This window comes from Hoplias malabaricus, chromosome X2 (genome assembly GCF_029633855.1).
Source record: "Hoplias malabaricus isolate fHopMal1 chromosome X2, fHopMal1.hap1, whole genome shotgun sequence".
In the NCBI taxonomy this organism is placed as follows: Eukaryota; Metazoa; Chordata; class Actinopteri; order Characiformes; family Erythrinidae; genus Hoplias; species Hoplias malabaricus.
In genome coordinates, this window is record NC_089819.1 from 34,448,921 (window position 1) to 34,468,843 (window position 19,923).

The 19,923-nt window shown below is 40.6% G+C and overlaps 1 protein-coding gene across 1 annotated transcript in view; it reads right to left on the reverse strand.

The window, feature by feature from the left end:
• LOC136676221 (mitochondrial carrier homolog 2-like) overlaps positions 1 to 19,923 on the reverse strand; it is a 68,487-nt gene that overhangs the window by 13,274 nt on the left and 35,290 nt on the right. Inside the window, exons 4-5 of the mRNA XM_066653068.1 lie at positions 18,075 to 18,098; positions 17,847 to 17,903 (exon numbers count right to left, since the gene is read on the reverse strand). Coding sequence (XP_066509165.1) covers positions 17,847 to 17,903; positions 18,075 to 18,098 — 81 coding nt within the window. The remainder of the gene's footprint in view (positions 1 to 17,846; positions 17,904 to 18,074; positions 18,099 to 19,923) is intronic.

A 19,923-nucleotide genomic window follows, 5' to 3' on the forward strand; every position in this document is an offset into this window, starting at 1 on the left:
AACTTTGTACCACCAAGCTCTGCGAACACATTTAAGATGTGTTAAGATATGCCCTCAGACATGCCCAACATAACATCAGTTGTTATCAAATTTGTGGATGATATTTTGATTGCTTCCAAAAATGAAGATGAGCACAAAGCTGACATTAAATCCCTTCTCAACTACTAGGGCAACAAAGGCCACAAAGCCAGCCTGGAAAAAGCCCAACTTATGCAGAAAAGTTATCTATCTCAGACAGAAAATTTCACAAGGGCAAAGAGCAATCATTCCAGATCGTGCCAATCCATGAAACACCACAGCCAAAAACTATCCATGAGCTGAGATCATTTTTTAAAAAATGTTTTTATAAACTTTATTAGTCCATTGCTGTTTAGTGATTGTTGTATGTGATGTCTGTAAGTCTGTAAGCTACTGAGACCTTGGATTTCCCCTGGGGATCTATTTTTGGGCCTATGCAATTATAGCCGTGCATGGGTGGATGCCTACACTGAATTAGCTCAACCACTGTTTGAACTCCTTCAAAGGAATCCTCATCTAAAGGAGAGAATTGTCCTCGATGACAAGGCACAATCCAAAAGCCAGTTTCAGTAACCGAGGATAAGAACGCCAGGGCCCCCACCCCAGCTGCCACCCGATCCACAATGCACCAGACCCGGATTACTACCTCTCCCAAAGGTGGTGGGCTCATGGAAGAGTGGACCCATGTTACTCCTTCGGGCCCCGGTAACCCTACTCCGGGCAAGGGAAGCTGTGTCCCTGTTCTTAATCTCTTCATCCTTGTCTTTATGGATCAATCTTTGTCTGGCCCATCACCGAGGACCAATTTGCCTTGGAAGACCCTACCAGGGACTATTGCCCCCGACAACAAAGCTCCTAGGCTCCTGGAGCAGGAGATTGAAAGGCGGATCGGTGCAGTGTCAGCAGTAATGCAGGTTCTGTACCAGTCCGTTGTGGTGAAGAGAGAGCTGAGCAGAAAAGCAAAGCTCTCGATTTACCGTTCGATCTACGTTCCAACCCTCAACAATGGTCACGAGCTTTGGGTTGTGACCGAAAGAATGAGATCGCGGGTAAAAGCAGCTGAAATGTCTTTTCTCCACAAGGTGTCTGGTCCCTTAGAGACAGGGTTAGGAGCTCGGACATTCGGGAGAGACTCAGAGTGGAGCCGCTGCTCCTCTACGTCAAGAGGAGCAAATTGTGGCAGACCAAGAACACGCTGGAGAGACTACATGTCTCAACTGGCCTGGGAACACCTTGGTATACCCCTGGAGGAGCTGGAGATGGTGGCTGGGGAGAGAGAGGTCTGGGTTGATTTGCTTCGAGTGCTTCCCCCTTGACCTGGACCCGGAAAAGCGGTGGATAATGGATGGAACGGACAAGGCACAATAAGCATTTAAAGGGCTGAAGAAATCCCTGTGTGAAGCACCTGCACTGGGTATCACTAACATCGGGAGGCCATTCACTCTGTCAACGAAAAGAGTGGCTTCGTGACAGGCATATCTATGATACAAGATCATGGTGGTGAGCAACGCCCAGTGGGCTATTACTCAGCAAAATTGGACCATGTAGCTCTGGATTTTGGGCAATGTTTGAGAGCCGTCCAGTTAGTTTACTTGGCAGTAAAAATAGTGGCTTGACTAGTGCTTGATCAAAAGCTAACAGTAAAACGTCCTCATGCTGTTCATGCTCTGTTGACAATGAGCAGAGCCACTCAAGTAACAGCAAGTAGATGGGGAAATTGGTTAGCAGTCTTAAAAGCTCCCCGCATTATCATGGAAAAGGTCCAGTGTGTCCAACCCTTCCACTTTGTTGACGCCTGAACAGGCTGACGATCATGAGTGTGAAGAAGTTGTGACAATGCTGGAAGTGGACCAGCACATCAAAGAAATTCCTTTGCAAAATGCTGACTTCACCCTTTTCACTGATGTTTCTTCAACAATTGAAAATGGGGTGAGACGAGCTGGATGGTCAGTGACATCTGAAGTTGATATCCTGGCAAAAGTTCAAATGCTTCCAGGAACATTAGCTCAACAAGCTGATTTGAAAGCGCTGACTAAAGCATGTAAACTGGCAAAAGACCATACTGCCAACATTTACACTGATTCCCGCTGTGGTTTTGGTGTCGTCCATGATTTTGGTCAACCGTGGAAACAGTGTGGTATTATAACCGCTGCAGGAATACCAGTGAAATATGGACAATTGGTCCAAGAACATTTGGAAGCATTAACATTGCCCAAAGAAGTCACAATCTTAAAGGTTAAAGCACACACAAAAGAAAATACATCTACAGCTCGAGCAAATGCACTAGCAGATGCCGCTACAAAACTCCCTGCCAGAGAAGGACAAGCCAACAACAAACATAGCGGCAATGACAATGGAAACACGAACAAAGTCAACACCAAAGTCTGTCATCTTAAACTCAAACATGACAAGGAAGTTCGAGCCATTTCTGATATCAAACAGATGCAACAGGATGCTTCAAGGATGTCTGGAGCTTGATGGAGAATGGCGTCAAGTTGCATAAAGATGCCATCTGGCGACATGGGACACGTCTAGTGGCTCCAAAATGTCTGCTTCCCTACCTAGCAACTCAGATTCACTTGCTGGGATATGTGGGCTTTGACAAAATGCCAATGTTTCAATCAAGTCTGGTGGAACACGAAGTTTAGAGCACAAGCACGTTATGCTCTTCAAAGCTGTGCGACATGTGAGAAAAACAATCCTGGTACAAGAGTGAAAGCTCCTGCTGTGGGATCGCCCTCTCCACCTGGTCCATTCAGATACCTTCAAATGGATTACCTTACATCATTCAAAATGTGGAAGCTTTCAAGATGTCTTAGTAGTTGTGGACAAGTTCTCAAGATATGTGGAATGTTTTTCAACAGGACGGGGAATGGCAGCCCACACAGCGAAGATGCTGGTGAAAGACATCATACCAAGATGGGGCCTTCCAGACAAAATTGATTCTGATCAAGGAACACACTTCACAGGCATTGTATGTAGTGAAGTAAGCAGAATGCTGAATATCCGTTGGGTACTTCACTACCCTTACCGTCCTTAAGCCTCAGGTCAGACAGAAACCATGTTACAACAAACCATGTTATCTAGGAACACTTGTCAAAGATGCATCAGGAAGGCATTCCATGGCCTGAAGCCCTTCCAGCAGTACTTTGTAGCATCCGTGCTACTCACAACATGATAACTGGCTTGAGTCCATTTGAGGTGATTACTGGACGACCAGTGTCACTCCCAGGAACTATTGATCTGCGCAAAGCTGATGTCCACTTGACCTCTGATGCTCTGATTGAATACTGTGAAGCTCTTAGCAGTGCAGTTCGATGAGCAGAATGTCAAGTTCATGATGCATGGGAAGAGCCACCTCAGGGGGGGCATAGTTCAGTGCCATGCCAATGGGTAATGGTGCAAAATCCTCAAAGAATGGCTCTTGAAGCTAAGTGGGAATGTCCTTATCAAATTTTGTTGGTAACAAATGCAGCCGCAAAGTAAAAAGGAAAAGATAAATGGATTCATGCCAACCATCTGAAGTTAGCAAATCCACCTACTAACTAGGGCAAGTTTGGGCAGCATGCCAGTCAGAGTCTGGAAGCAGAACCAGCATTCTTATGGCTGGGGGTTGCTAGAAGGATGAAGATACATGATGAGGGCTCATTATGTCCCACTGCTGGTATATTATGTTCCTGCCCGAGGGACAGCTATGGCAGATTTTTTTTTGTTTATGTAGATATACTTCTAGAATTTTTCTTGAAGATACTGCCGTGAGCTTCTCTGTTTAGGTGGATGGTCTGTTCTATTCTGGCTGATTCATCACCACATCAGTCTTCGCCTAGTGGTGACAGGGGAGAGAAGAGAGATCCTGTGACAGGAGGAGAAACTTCTAGACCAACAAGTTACTGGGTGTAAGTAATAGTAACCTCTCCCCAGTAGCTTCCGCTGTCTGTTCTACATGACATACAGTCATAAACAGACTAGAAGATTATTTACACACATTCACAGAACTAAACATATGTGATTTACTCATGCTCACATTGAGTATTCACCCTATTAATAGGGAGCACTACTTCCGACTTATGGGGTTATGTCTGCTCTAGATCAAATTGCAGATTTATCACAGGAAATGGAATAGCCAATATTTTAGCCAATATCACTGCCATGGGTTTTAGTAAAATCACAGAAGTGACAACTGTTAGGATGGTTGCTTTGCAAAATAGAATGGCTCTAGATTATCTTCTGTCAGCCCAGGGGGGAACATGTGCTATAGTGGGTATTGTTGTTCTTACATTCCAGACAATGGTGGTGACCTGAAAAAGGTTGTTTCCAAATTGCAAAATATTTCAAAGGTGGTCCATAACATTCCAACTACCCAGGGTGGATGGTTTGATTGGTTAGCTGAAAGTCTTGGGGAAAGGGGCAAATTAATTGTGGAATATATTCTTTTGGGTGTTTTAGGTTTACTCATCCTGGTTCTGTTAATTGTACTAGTGCAGTACATCATAAAATGGTTTTTGCGATAATTACTACCTAACCGCATGGTTGCTGTGACCGCTCAGCCAATCACTGTGCGGTATGCCAAGGGTGTATCTGATCAAATTCTGATCTGATGTGGACAGCTGGTCCGTAGGATGCTGTCTTTTATTAATCAAGTTTATCAAATCATCATTATGTAGTTCAGGATACAAATGTCTACATATAATATATAATGTCTACATATATATAAAATAATGTTTTTTTTCCCCCCAAATAAAAGCAATTTAGCATGCTTAAATGTTAAGTATTTGTACCTTACAAATCTATTTTTTTTTAAATTATGTTTGTTTTGTGTAAGCAAGGAAGGGAAGGCAAACACAATTGCTGTTTAAAGTAGAGACACCAAGGGGTGGGGGGTGCAATACAGTTATAAAGTTTGCCCAAAAAAAAATAAAAACCTTTAAAAATATTTGAACAATTAAATGAGCTTCCACTTAAATAAATATACATACATATAATAAGCTAAAAAAAGTGTGTTTTAGTATCAAATTTTGCCAAAACCTTTAAGTGCTCTTTGAACTTCTGGAAGGGTAATATAGAGTGTGATGTGCATAATAAGAAAAGGTTGCGCCTCTGCATTTCAACTATGATCCACAGATATGACAAAAGTTTGAAAATGAAAGAGACACTGGCTGACTGCAAGTTGGTATCAGCTTCTAAGTATGAGTAGGGCAAAGAGGAACTGCACTTTTAAAGAGATAAATGAATGCTTGTGTGAGTGTGTGAAAGAGACAGAGAGACGGACGTTCAAAATAGCCCTTTTCCACCAGAGGAACTGGATTTTTGGAACCTTGGTGCCTTCCAGAATACTGGCCCATGTTTCCATCAAGTTGATTCATAAACAGGTGGTATTGTGGGGACAGACAACATTTGGTTTACACTGAGGAACCAACTTTTACTTAGTTCCAGCTGGTTAGCAAACCAATTTATGTTGGTGGAACTGTTCCAAATGTATGGGCATATAATATATATATATATATATATATATATATATATATATATATATATATATATATATATATATATATATATAAATATGTACAGGGGTTGGACAATGAAACTGAAACACCTGTCATTTTAGTGTGGAAGGTTTCATGGCTAAATTGGACCAGCCTGCTGGCCAATCTTCATTAATTGCACATTCCACCAGTAAGAGCAGAGTGTGAAGGTTCAATTAGCAGGGTAAAAGCACAGTTTTGCTCAAAATATTGAAATGCACACAACATTATGGGTGACATACCAGGGTTCAAAAGAAGACAAATTGTTGGTGTCTTGCTGGCGTATCTGTGACCAAGACAGCAAGTCTTTGTGATGTATCAAGAGCCATGGTATCCAGGGTATTGTCAGCATACCACCAAGAAAGACGAAACACACCCAACAGGATTAACTGGACGTAAGAGGAAGCTGTCAGAATTAAATGTGCACCTCAACTCTCCTGTTTCCACCAGAATTATCCGTCATGAGCTCCACAGGGTCAATATACATGGCCGGGCTGCTATAGCCAAACCTATGGTCACTCATGCCAATGCCAAACATCGGTTTCAATGATGCAAGGAGCGCAAATCTTGGGCTCCTATGTTCCTGTACCTGTTTAGAAGAAGTTGGTTTGATTGCTCTGGTCTTCCTATTACTTGTTTCTACTGTTATTTCTGTACTTATTTCTGTTTTTACAACTTACTAACCATCCATAGATCTATCTTATAGATTGTCTCCGCAGGAATATTTATTGCAGAGGCACTAAAACTGCCACCGGACCCTGGAGTAACGTTTCTGGTCTAAGTTACTAAAATCAACTAAAAGCTGTAAGTACCTGCAATTCCATGGCTACTACTGGCTGTTTTGTCTGTTCAGAGTGTGGCATGTTTAGTTTAACCCCCTTTTCTACCTCTAGCGACAATGACAGTGGTTGTGTTTGTGATAAGTGTCAGCTAGTTAGCTCTCTGGTGCATAAAGTGGACCAGCTAGAAGTGCCCATCCGGAGCTTATTATTGTCAAGGGATAAACAGCAAGATTCAGTGCTAGCAACTCCGGGTGCCTTAGGGAGAGTTAGCACCCCCTCGTCTCCGGCGTTACAGCCCTCACAGCGGGGTGAATGGGTGACGTCTCGGCGACATAGCCGTAAAGCTAAGGCTGATGCTAATGCTGAGGCCAAAGCTAGCCCACCGGGACACCACGCTCCTCCGATTCGCGTGTCAAACAGAATTTTGTCAAACAAGAGCCAGAGCGCCGGATATTAGTGGCAACCTTAGACTGTTAGCTAATAGGAGATATTCAAGGATAGTCATTCATGTAGGGGCCAATGATATTCATCTGCGGCAGTCTGAGGTAACTAAAGGTAATATTAGAGAGGTGATTAAACTGGCCCAGACGATGTCCGATGCCTTAGTCTGCTCTTGTCCCATACCAATGCGGCATGGCACTGAAGCCTACAGCAGACTTTCGGCATTAAACTGCTGGATGTCCAAGTGGTGTTCCGAAAATCAAGTGGGCTTTAAAGACAATTGGTTACGTTTCGAGGGCAAGCCTGGTCTTATAGGTAGGGATGCTATCCACCCCACGTGGGAGGGTGCTGCCTTACTTTCTTGCAGCATAGCACATAGTCTTTTAGTTAGTCAGCAGAGTAGTGTAGACAGCTGTTGACAATCCACAGCTGGGACCAGGCTGCAGACAGACAGGCTAAACCGACCGTCTGCAAACTGCCTTGAGGCGTCACCTAGGTTCAACTGTATTGAGACTGTGTCTTTCCCCCGAACTAAATGTAAAAGTAGAAAAACAAAATCAGCCTGTTTCAGCAACCTAATCAATATTAAATCATACACATATGATAGCGGCAACACCTCAGAACTAAAATTTGGGTTACTCAACATAAGATCACTAAACTCAAAAGCAGTCATCGTAAATGATATCATAAGTGATCATAAATTCAACGTTTTCTGTCTCACGGAAATGTGGGTTAGACCAAATGAATATTCAGCACTAAATGAAGCCACCCCCCTAGGCTATAATTATGTACATAGCCCAAGATTATCAGGCAAAGGAGGTGGAGTATGTGTAATTTACCAAAATACCCTAGAAATTAGTCTTAAACAATGTGACACCTTCACTTCTTTTGAGGTTCTCTCCACCATTATTGCAAATCCGGTCACAAAAAAGGATGCATTTATATTATGCAACATTTACAGACCACCAGGGCCTTACTTAGAATTTCTGAAAGAATTCAACAATTTTGCTGCAAACCAAGCGGTTTGCAATCATAAAGTTATAATTGTAGGAGATTTCAATATCCATTTTGAGAAGGAAAGTGACCCACTAAAAAGGCATTTACCTCAATCTTAGACTCTATTGGTATTACTCAAAATGTAACAGGGCCTACACACTACTGCAGTCACACTTTAGACTTAGTTCTGACACTAGGTCTTAAGATCGACAAAATTAATATATTACCGCAATCCTCAGCAATCTCCGACCATTACCTAATTTCATATGAGCTACGTCTTAGCCATAATATATGTAAGAACCCTCACTATTCTACAAAGCATAAAATGAAACCATCTACTGCCCTACAATTTATAGAAAACCTCCCAGAAGTATCAACACCAGTTCCCACTCCATCAGACCCAATGGACCTAGATGTACTAACTGACTACGTAGAAAATACCTGTCGATCTACTTTAGAAAAGGTAGCACCACTTAAACATAAAGGTATAAGACAGAAAAAGCTCGCACCATGGTATAATGATAAATCCCGTACTTTAAAACAAACATCACGGAAACTAGAGCGGAAATGGCGATCAACCAAGCTGGAAGTGTTCCATTCTGCCTGGAAGGACAGCCTTATAGAGTATAGAAATGCCCTCACTAAAGCTCGCTCAGCATATTCGGCCTCGCTGATCTCCAATAATAAAAATAATCAGAGAGTACTGTTTAGTGTGTTTTCCAGAACTGCAAAAAATCAAGCAGGTTCCGAACAACTAATTCCAGCAACTCTCACCAGTAAAGATTTTATGGACTTTTTTAATAATAAAATTGAGAATATTAGACAACAAACTCAAGCCACAGGATTAAATCCGACCTGGCTGCCACCCGATGTGACTGATATAAAACATAATGTAATTGTAAAAGAAAGACTTGAAACCTTTTACCCACTCCCACAGTTAGAACAAGAGAAGATTATCACCTCCGCAAACTGTACAACTTGCACACTTGATGCAATTCCCACAAAATTGCTCAAAGAAGTACTACCAGCTAATATCAATCCTCTTTTAACTATAGTAAACTCATCCCTTAGTCTGGGCCATGTACCCAAAGCTTTTAAACTAGCAGTTATTAAACCTATGATCAAGAAACCAAATCTTGATGCTAGTACACTGTCTAATTACAGGCCTATTTCAAATCTGCCATTTCTGTCCAAGATCTTAGAAAAAGCCGTGGCCCAGCAACTTAGTTCATATCTACATAAGAATCATATATATGAAAAATTCTAATCTGGATTCAGGCCACATCATAGTACAGAGACAGCTCTAGTCAAGATAACAAATGATCTTCTTCTTGCCTCTGATCAAGGCCACGTATCCCTGTTGGTGCTTCTTGACCTCATCGCAGCCTTTGATACAATAGACCATAATATTCTCCTAAAAAGGTTAGAAAACTTGGTTGGAATTACAGGGACAGCCCTATTATGGTTCAAATCTTACTTAAGGGAACGTTATCAATTCATAAAAGTAAACAATCTAAATTCAAATTATTCTAAAGTAAGATTTGGAATTCCACAGGGCTCTATTTTAGGACCATTATTATTTACATTATACATGTTACCGCTAGGCACAGTTATAAGAAACCATGACATTAACTTTCACTGTTACGCAGACGACACGCAATTGTATATTTCAACCAAGCCCGATGACAAACACAGATTAAAGAAAATAGAGGACTGTGTAAAAGATGTGAAAGGCTGGATGTTGCGTAACTTCCTCCTTCTAAAGAGCAACAAAACAGAGGTCCTGCTTTTGGGTCCAAAGGTGGCAAGAAATAAATTATCAGATTTAATTTTAAATCTTGTCGACTTTCCAGTTAAACCTGGTTCAGCAGCAAAAAATCTTGGTGTCATAATTGACCCGGATTTATCATTGGATCAACACATAGGCAGTATCACCTGGACAGCTTTTTTACATCTTCGCAATATTGCTAAGATTAGAAATGCCTTATCCCTTCAGGACGCAGAAACATTAGTACATGCCTTTATTACTTCAAGGCTTGACTACTGTAATGCACTACTGTCAGGATGCACCAGCAGCAATTTAAGAAAACTTCAACTAGTTCATAATGCTGCAGCCAGGGTCCTCACTAAAACTAGAAAATTTGAATATATTAGCCCCGTTCTATCATCACTTCATTGGCTGTCTGTAAAATCCCGCATCGACTACAAAATTCTGTTATATAAAGCTCTACATGGGCTTGCTCCTGAATACCTTCAAGATACAATTTCCTATTATGAGCCTCCACATTTACTCAGATCTCAGAATACTGGTTTTTTAATTGTTCCCAGAATTCAGAAGGCCTCAGCTGGGGGAAGAGCCTTTTCTTATAAAGCCCCCAGACTCTGGAATGATCTTTCAGAAAATGTTTGGGACTCAGACACAGTCGCAATCTTCAAATCTAGGCTAAAAACTAATTTGTTTAGTTTATCATTTGGTAGTTAATGCTCCCCCATAGATAAAGGTGGCAGATCCGGGGGGGTCCATGGACACAGGGAATTATAGTAAACTGAGACGCTGGTGCTGTCGTCCCGCCGCTTCACGCGATCACTCAGGTTTATTGACGGTGGAGCGGAGGGATGCCAGTGTTTCAGGATGCTCCCGTGTCTGTGTGTCCTTCTGGTTCTCTCCTTTTAGTTAAAGCTGTCATAGTCAGATCTGCCGGAGTCATTAGCCACACTCTGGAAATGTTCACATTTTCTGCTTTACAAACACAAAACAGTTCAAAATTAATTCCATCCCTTTACATTTTTCCGAGAAAACGACTGCCCACCTGTCTGTCTGGACACTGATGGATGACTGTCGAGATCCTCCTCCACACTTCAGACCAGCTGCCCACGCTCCAGCAACCACCAAGTGCCTTGAAGCTGCCCCTACACTAAAGTTCTCACGGACTACTAACTATTGTTACCAGTAGATTGACCAGATGAGGATAGGTCACCCCTTGTGAGCCTTGGTTCCTCCCAAGGTTTCTTCCTCAGCTGAGGGAGTTTTTCCTTGCCGCTTGCTCACTTGGGGGTTTTTACATTTTTTTTTACATTTCATGTCAAATCTTTGTCTTACTGGAATTCTGTGAAGCTGCTTTGTGACAACATCAGTTGTAAAAAGCGCTATACAAATAAATTTGATTTGATATATATATATATATATATATATATATATATATATTCATTCATTCATTCATTATCTGTAACCGCTTATCCAATTCAGGGTCGCGGTGGGTCCAGAGCCTACCTGGAATCATTGGGCGCAAGGCGGAAATACACCCTGGAGGGGGCGCCAGTCCTTCACAGGGCAACACAGACACATACACAGACACTTTTGAGTCGCCAATCCACCTGCAACATGTGTTTTTGGACTGTGAGAGGAAACCAGAGCACCCGGAGGAAACCCACGCGCACACGGGGAGAACACACCAACTCAACACAGACAGTCACCCGGAGTGGGAATCAAACCCACAACCTCCAGGCCCCTGGAGCTGTGTGACTGCGACACTAAATATATATAATTTGCAAATCCTTTTCAACCTATATTCAATTGGATACACTACAAAGACAAGATATTTACTGTTCAAATGAATAAACATTGTTTTTTTTTTGCAAATGTTCACTCATTTTGAACTTGAGGCCTGCAACACGTTCAAAAAGAGTTGGGACAGGAGCAACAACAGACTGGGAAAGCTGAGGAAAGCTCAAAAACAAACCTGTTTTGAACATTTGAATACAGGTGAACAGATTAATTGGAAACAGGTGAGTGTAATGATTGGGTATAAAGGGAGCATCCCCGAAGGGCTCAGTCGTTCACAAACAAGAATGGGGCGAGGTTCACCACTTGTGAACAACTGCATGCACAAATCGTCCAACAGTTTAAGAAAGTTTCTCTATGTACACATTGCACAAATTAAGATTCTTATGATACCATTCATGTCCATACTGGGTTTTGATCCAGGGACGAGTTCATGCTCAAAACATGCCTGTTACATTTCATGCCTGCAGACTTCTCTGTTATGCAGAATCCACCCTCAACCCCTCCCTCTACTTCTCATACACTGACTGTCACCCTGCCAGTGAGAGGGGGCCAGAGGACACAGACACATAAATGTAGATCTACACCAATCAACCCTAACATTATGACCACCTCGTTATTTCAACATTCATTGTCCATGTTTTCAGCTCCACTGTCCAGAGAAGCACTTTGTAGGTCTACAATTACAGAAAGTATGTATGTGTAACAAAGTGAACAATGAGTGGACATAGTGATTTAAAACCCCAGCAGCTCTGCTTTATCTTATCAATTGGTACCAGCACAACATGCACTCACACACCACCAGCACATCAGAATTTACTTCTACAATTACAGAGAGGGGTCCACCTCGCATACATTCATTGCTCCCTTTCACCGTGTTCTTCAATGGCCAGGACACAGCAGCCCACACAGCAAGTATGATTTAAATGCTGGAGTTTTAAAGCCCTCAGCATAACTGCTGGACTGAGAATAGTCATCCAGCCAACAGTGTCCTGTGTCCACTGATGAAGGACTAGATGACAATCAGCACAAATTGGACCAACAAGGCAAGTGTGTGTAACAGTGTGGACATACGTGTTGAAATCTCCAGCAGCACTCATAAGAGTGCTACACACACACTGACATATCACCACAATGTCAGTGTCGCTGAAATGCTGAAAATGATCCACCACCCAAATATCATCTGCTTTGTGGGGGTCATTTACATTGGTGTCAGATTCCAGGGTGAAATATCAGAGTGAGTTCTGTGCTCTGTAACCCAAGCGCCGCCTTCACCTGTCTGCAGACTATAAATTCTCCCACTCATCCACAACCCCTCCCTCTTAAAATCCAGCTCCACTGAAACACCCGAACACCAAGGATCACATTTAAAAACACTAGAAAAATCTTAGAGTGGCTTTTGTATAAGAAAAGGTCAAATACTAACCTCTTGCTCTGCAAAAATTGCTCACTTTCACCCTGGTCTTCAATGGTCAGGACACCTAAGCAGTAGTGCTGAACGATTAATCATAAGTCAAAATCGAGATTTGAGTGGATGCGATTTTTGAATCGCAGGAGCTGCAATTTGAATTAGCCAATAGACTGCACGCTTTACAAGGGAATAAATCCAATAAAAATAAGCACGCAACCAGCCAATCAAACGCTGCCAATCATGCAGGGGCTGTGCCTGGGGCACAATGTTTAACAAGCATCTTAGCACTAGAGTTCGGGGAAAAGATGAGTGCTTCATCAGTGCAAGAGAGTGAGACCCAAGGTCCAGAGGACGACTTGATACCAAAGAAAAACAGCACGTCATGTGTTAGGGAGTACTTTGGTTTCAGGAACACTGACATTTGCCAAAACCAGGTACTGTGCAAGACATGTTGAGTGTTGGTGCTAACCTCACGAGGCAACACCACGAACCTCTATCAGCATTTAAAAAAAGCATCACAGACATCTCCATGAGGAATGTATGTCTAAAAGGCCCAGCCATCAACCGGCACAATTTCCTAATGTGACAACCAAGCAAACCTCAGTCACAGAGGGGTTTGAAAGCTTCACTCCATATGAAAAAATTTCGCGAAGGCACAGAGAGATAACCGACTCTTTAGCAAAGTACTTGGCGGAAGACACTGTGCCGATTCACACAGTATCTAAAGACAGCTTCCGAAACCTTCTCCAAACACTTGATAAGAGATACCAGATTCCCTCACGCACATACTTCAGCCAAGTCACTATACCAGGACTGTATGCTTCGTGTAGGAGTTGAAGGTAGGACCTCTTGACCATACGGGAGAGAACATTGCAAATGGATTGAAAGAGGAGTTGGCCAGCTGGGGTCTGAATGAAGAGGGGTAAGTGTGCATTACCACAGATAACGCATCTAACATGATTGGTACCTTGCGATCGGTAAGTGTTGGTTCAAATCACATTTATAAAAATATGGAACATGCTGTCCCATTTCTCTCTCTCTCATCTCCGACCTCCTCTCTCTCTCTCTCTCTCTTTCTCAATCTCCCCCTCCTTGATTGTGTGTGTGTGTATGTAGACTTCATTCATTCATTATCTGTATTTGCTTATCCAGTTCAGGATCGCGGTGGGTCCAGAGCCTACCTGGAATAATTGGGCGCAAGGCGGGAATACACCCTGGAGAGGGCGCCTGTGTATATAGACTTGGACAATTTTTTCATTCTTTGTACACAAATATATGCAGAATTAAATAGAAATAGAATCACAAATGAAATATACAGCATCACAGATTTTAAACTATAAAGTTTATAAGTGACAGCACAGAATTAAGATAAAAAGTATCAAATATATAGCAGCAGGAATTACAATGTAGGGTGTATGATATATATTTATATAAAAATAAAATGGCAACACTGGATACATTTAAATAATAAAAATGTGTGTGTTTAAAGTAATTTATTTTGATTAATTCGTACTACTTCTGGACTCGTTTACTCGTCTAACTTATTGTTCTTTATACAGTTGTACACTGAAGAAATAAGACTGTTTGAAATTGCCTATTGAAAATATTTAAATATTACATTACGTTGTATTGTATATATATATATATATATATATATATATTTTTTTTTTTTTTTTTTTAAGCAACGTCAAACAATCTCTCTGTTAACACAAAAGTAATCCGCTTAGATAACTTATAACTTCTTATTAGACAAATTTGTAAGTGTTTATACATTTCTGATTACATTCCACTAATATTTGCTTTAAACGAAGCAGACTAATTCTTTTTCCTTTACTCCGTTTCAGAAAATGCACTTAAAGATGACAGGGTGGACAGAGCAATTGGTGTTTGTAAGAAGTTGGTTGGCCATTTCTCTGCCAGCTGGAAGAAAAAGACAGCATTGACAGCAGCTCAGAAAGACTTCAATCTTCCAGAACATTAACTCATTACAGAGTCCTCCACAAGGTGGGGAACCAAAGAGAAGATGATTGAAAGAGTTCTGGAGCAAATCAAGGCCCTGAATCATGTGCTGTCCACTGACAGGAAAACACGCCACCTATTGCTTACCTGGCAAGACACAGATGTGCTAGAGTCAATTCACAAGGCACTGCATCCTCTTCAAGAATTTACTGATGCAAAATGTGAGCATTTCATATTTGAAGCCAGTGCTCCAACTTTTAAAGACAATCACTTGCAAAGGATCCAGAAGACACAGACCTCACAAAGTCAGTCAAGTCCACAATCATTGGCTACCTCCAGGAAAAATACAATGATCCTGCCACCCAAGAACTGCTTGATGTTGTATCATTCTTAGACCCCCGATTCAAGACTAACTATATCAGTCAAAAGAATATTCCTGCCATTAAAGCAAGAACGAAGACGGAGATGGAAGAAGAAGCAAGGAAGGTAGATAGATGGTTAGGATTTGTATAACTTTATAGGAGATAATGCATTCTAAACTAGTAACATTACCAGTTACAGTTATTGATCATAAAATGATCATTTTCTTCAGATTAAATAAAACTGGAAAAATATTGACTGATTTACTGTATGTTACAGGAGAAGAGATCACGTGTCACTGAACCACAGAGGTCAGTTGCCTCATCTGAAAAGCCGAAGAGGTCACTTGGCAGCTACTTCAAGGGTACTGCCACGTCTCCAGACTTGTCTGTTCAGCTTGATGCCATGGAAACAGAGATGAATAGCTACCTTATGACACCCACCATTTATGGAGAAGAAGATCCTCTGGCTTGGTGGAAACTTCACCAAGTGAACTTTCCAAGATTGAGTAGGCTGCTCCGCAAATATCTGTGTGTACCAGCTACACGTTCACCCTCAGAAAGGCTCTTTAGTACAGGAGGCAACATTGTAAACTGTCAGCGTATATGCCTGAAGCCACAAAGTAGATATGTTTGTCCTTTTTGCAAGAAACCTTTGAACACTTGTTTCTGACTAGCCATATATGCAAACAGTTTAATTTTCCTACAATATCATTCTTGGATTTTATATGCAAAAATGTGATTGTGTTGTTTATCTTTAATTTTTTTATATATAATAATATTTGTTAAATAATGCTAAATATATGAATAATATTTGTTCACTGTAGGTATATAATTTATGCAACTTCATATATACAACTGAAATGTTTTGCTGATTTCAGCTTCTTTAAGCTTAATGTGCAAGAACTATGAAGTTTCACTGTTAAATACAATTATTGTTCACTGTGTACTTTATGTGGAAAAACAAACATTTGATGTTACTGTTAAGTTTATTATCTTATTTATCTTGTTACTCATCATAGGCTTCAAAAATAAAAGTAAAACTGCATTTCATCTGTGGATCTTTCATGTGAAAATGATTAAAATGGGTTTGAATTTTAAGTCTTAAATAATTGCAATTTAAATCACAATCGCAATACTGCACAGAAAAATCACAATTAGATTATTTCCCCAAATCGTTCAACCCTACCATGCAGCAGGTATGACTTAGGTGTTGGGAGTTTTAAACCCCTCAGCATCACTGCTGGACTGAGAAAGGCTACAACCAAACACATCCAGCAGACAGTGTCCCATGTCCACTGATGACATACAAGCAAATCTATATGATATCTGTTCTTTGGGGGTCCTGAACATTAGGATATTGGCCATTGTCTCTTAGCATTTTTAGAGTGTTAGCGTAATTTACTTGCCTTGAAAAACACCATTTACTGTTGCTCACAGTGTTATGGATGGGAGGGGTGGAGTAATCCTACATATAGGTATGAATAAAAAACCTGATTGGTTGATATTGAAATATACAAGTCTGTTCTTAACTGCTGAAAGATGGTGTATGGTGGTAGTTAAAGTAAGTTTTAAAAAAATGTGCTTTTATCACAATGTGGAAAAATCTATTGAAAACTGATGTGGGGTTTGGAGGAGGCCGAAAGAAGTATGGCCTGTGTGTGTCTGTGTGTAGGGGAGAATGATATCTATTCATAACAGATGTGGGCATGGGAAGGAAGGAAAGTGTGGGGGGAGGGGGGTTGCACGTGTGGGTTTGGTGGTGTGAGGGTGGGACTTCTAGTAAAATTTACATTTCTGATTGGTCAAGGGGCGGACTACCTGTCTAAAGGGGGACAGGCCTTGATGAGATTCTGATTGGTCCTTTGGCCTTGTCAAAAACTTTTGACAAAAGGTGCCTCATCTCTCTCTCTCTCTTATGGGCCTCTGCTTGCTCAAGTTCTATATCCTAAAAACACAAGTCAGTCAGTATTTGGGAACTTAATTTTATTAAATTTATTCATATAATTTATCCAATCCAGTGATATGATTTATGTTTTTTAATGTCAGACACAAAGGTGCACTTGTTTTATTCTTTTTGAGATGGTGAAAAACCTATTTGGAAGGCAGTTCATTCTGTAATAGAAGAGATTTTTGATATGCGGTGTATAGTCTACCGAACCTAATGTACTAAACCTAGGTACATTATACCTGTTTGAATGGTCAGATATAGAACACATTTGTGTTGAATAAATTATGACAAGCTTTAATTTATTGGTCTTCATAGCAAACAGTTCTTCAACAGTTTTCTCAAAGTGCCTGCCTACTTCCTCTGGAGAAATTAACTTTTGACATGCATCATAAGTTTGACATGTTTTAGCACACAAGGCCTCACCCCTGGGATCATATTAGACAATTAGTGTAAACAGTATTGTTCATCCCAATGTATGTAACTTTCAATAGTTTGTCCATTGCCTATATGTCAATAATTGTTTAATTAAAAAAAACAAAACATTAAAATCTGTAACTGCTAATCCAGTTCAGGGTCGAAGTGTGCAAAGCAGGAACACACCCTGGATGAAGCACCAGTGCATCACAAGACACTAAACACATTCACTCTCAAATTTATACCCACACACATTTTTTAATAGCCAGTCAACTTACCAATGTGTGTTTTTGGATTGTGGGAGAAAACCAGAACACCCCATCTCCCACTCCAAAATCATCACTGTCATCTGATACTATTTGTTGCAGTACTGTGCTGCCCTAATTACGTTAATTAGTTAAATCACTTAAGAGTTTAAATGTGAGACTAACCTCATTGACTACATGTTGCAATGAGTCCTCCTCAGCTTTCCGACCACCTAACCCAGCCTGAGAAAAGACAACAGGAACAAATCTAAACATTATATATATTTCAATACACAGTAAATGTCAATTAATATATTAAGTGCTCACAAAAATATTACTTAATAAATACTGGGACATTTAAAGCCAAACTGAAATGTATAATATATTTTAAAATAAATATTATGGTGGCCTTACCTCAAATTTGCATTCTTGGGATTTCTGTGCAGGAAAAAATGATGAGAGTTAATAAAAGCTGTGTGTACTGTAGAAGAATCAGTAATTAATTATTTGATTAATTGAATTTAAATTGATCCTCTGAAGGGTTTGTCGCCCTGAAATTGAATCTAACCAGAGGGTAAGAATTCCATACAAAAATTACTTCTGAATCATGAGAAACTATGCTCAGTTACTACATTGCAATGAGCCCTCCTCAAAAATAAGTAAGAATGGCTTTTATAAGTACAGTTGGTTTATTAAATGTATAGTTAAAAGTGTAGTTATATATACATTCATGTAATAAAATGTAACGTGCAAGTATATTTGTTATTGTACAAAGTACAACGCAATGCATCTTCCACATTTAACCAATCCGTTGCAGTGAACACATACATACACACACACACACTGGCTGTGAACACACATCCAGCAGCGGGTAGCCATCCCCAGCCTTAGGGAAGTAGATGTGGCACCGCAGCCATGGATTAAGGGCTCACACCGCCCCCTTTTTTCTGTCATGCGTGCAAATCAAACCAATGATCTTTCATTACTCAGCTCTCTTCTCTAACAATTAGGCCAGTAAAAAAAATATTCTCATGTACAGAAGGGGGGCACGGCAGAAAAAGTCTGACAACTACTTCATTAGGCCATGGCTGCGCATCCTTAAAATGGTCTACAGTGATACCACAGGAGGGAAAATTAATAACATAAGGAACTTTTTTAAATAATTACCCTAAGGGAGCTATAGTTTATCCCAGAAACTCTCTAGACCAACCTCCCCATGAAGTGAACCACGTCACCTTACTTTCCCCTCTGGTGATGACGCTGGGATGGTGTGAAAAGAGGACATTCCAGATGCACAGATCAGTGAGTTTCTGTTGCTGTTGACCTGACCTTCATAAATATAACATAGATCTCTGGTTGTAATTTCTATTAACTTTTGGCAAAACCTGGAAGTAGATTTACCCTTGGGCGTACCTCTAATTTCCCTTTTCATTCCTATTCTACAGTACTGGAATTTCAGAGCGGAAGTCCAAACACATATGGAGCATAGTCTACTGAACCTAGTTGTCCTGTGGAATTGCTGGAAAACATTTCGTGCTTCTTCTGCCTCCCTTCTTAAAAAAAAAAAAAAAAGCTTGAGCATCAGAAGTTTAAACCAGCGTCTTGCAGGTGTTTTAAATTGGTCCCGAGGGACTGAGGAAGGATATATATATATATATATATATATTTACAGGTGCTGTTTCTTGACATGTGGAACACTTGTTACACATTTTGGTACAAGTTAGGCCAGTAAAATCTACATGTTAACCTCTGGATAAATTTCATGTGGCCCAAATGGCCCAGGGTTCAGTATGCGCCATCTTTAGCACTGTAGCTGTAAATTTAGTGGGAATTACTAACAGTCCCTCTCCTGCTTTTTAACTTTATAAAGCTTCCCTTATTTTAATTCTAATTGGGCCTTACCCCCTTTCCCTAGGGCAGGGGTCGGCAACCTTTACCACTCAGAGAGCCATTTGGACCCATTTCACACAGTAAAGAAAACAATGGGAGCCACAAAACCCTTTTGAAATTTTTAATGAAATAACACTGCGCATAACAGGATTTTTTTGCCTTTGTGCTATGTATAAACAAACTATACTGTGTTACATTTATGAAATCAATGAACGACTGCAGAGAAAATGAAAAACATTTCTGCATGCAACAAAATATTTTTAACTCCGAGAAAAAGATGGTTGACGGTTAAATAAAATACTCAATGCCTATTTGAGTCCTCATCGTAATGAAAAAAAAATAATAACATTTTTAACTCCAAAAAATGACATTG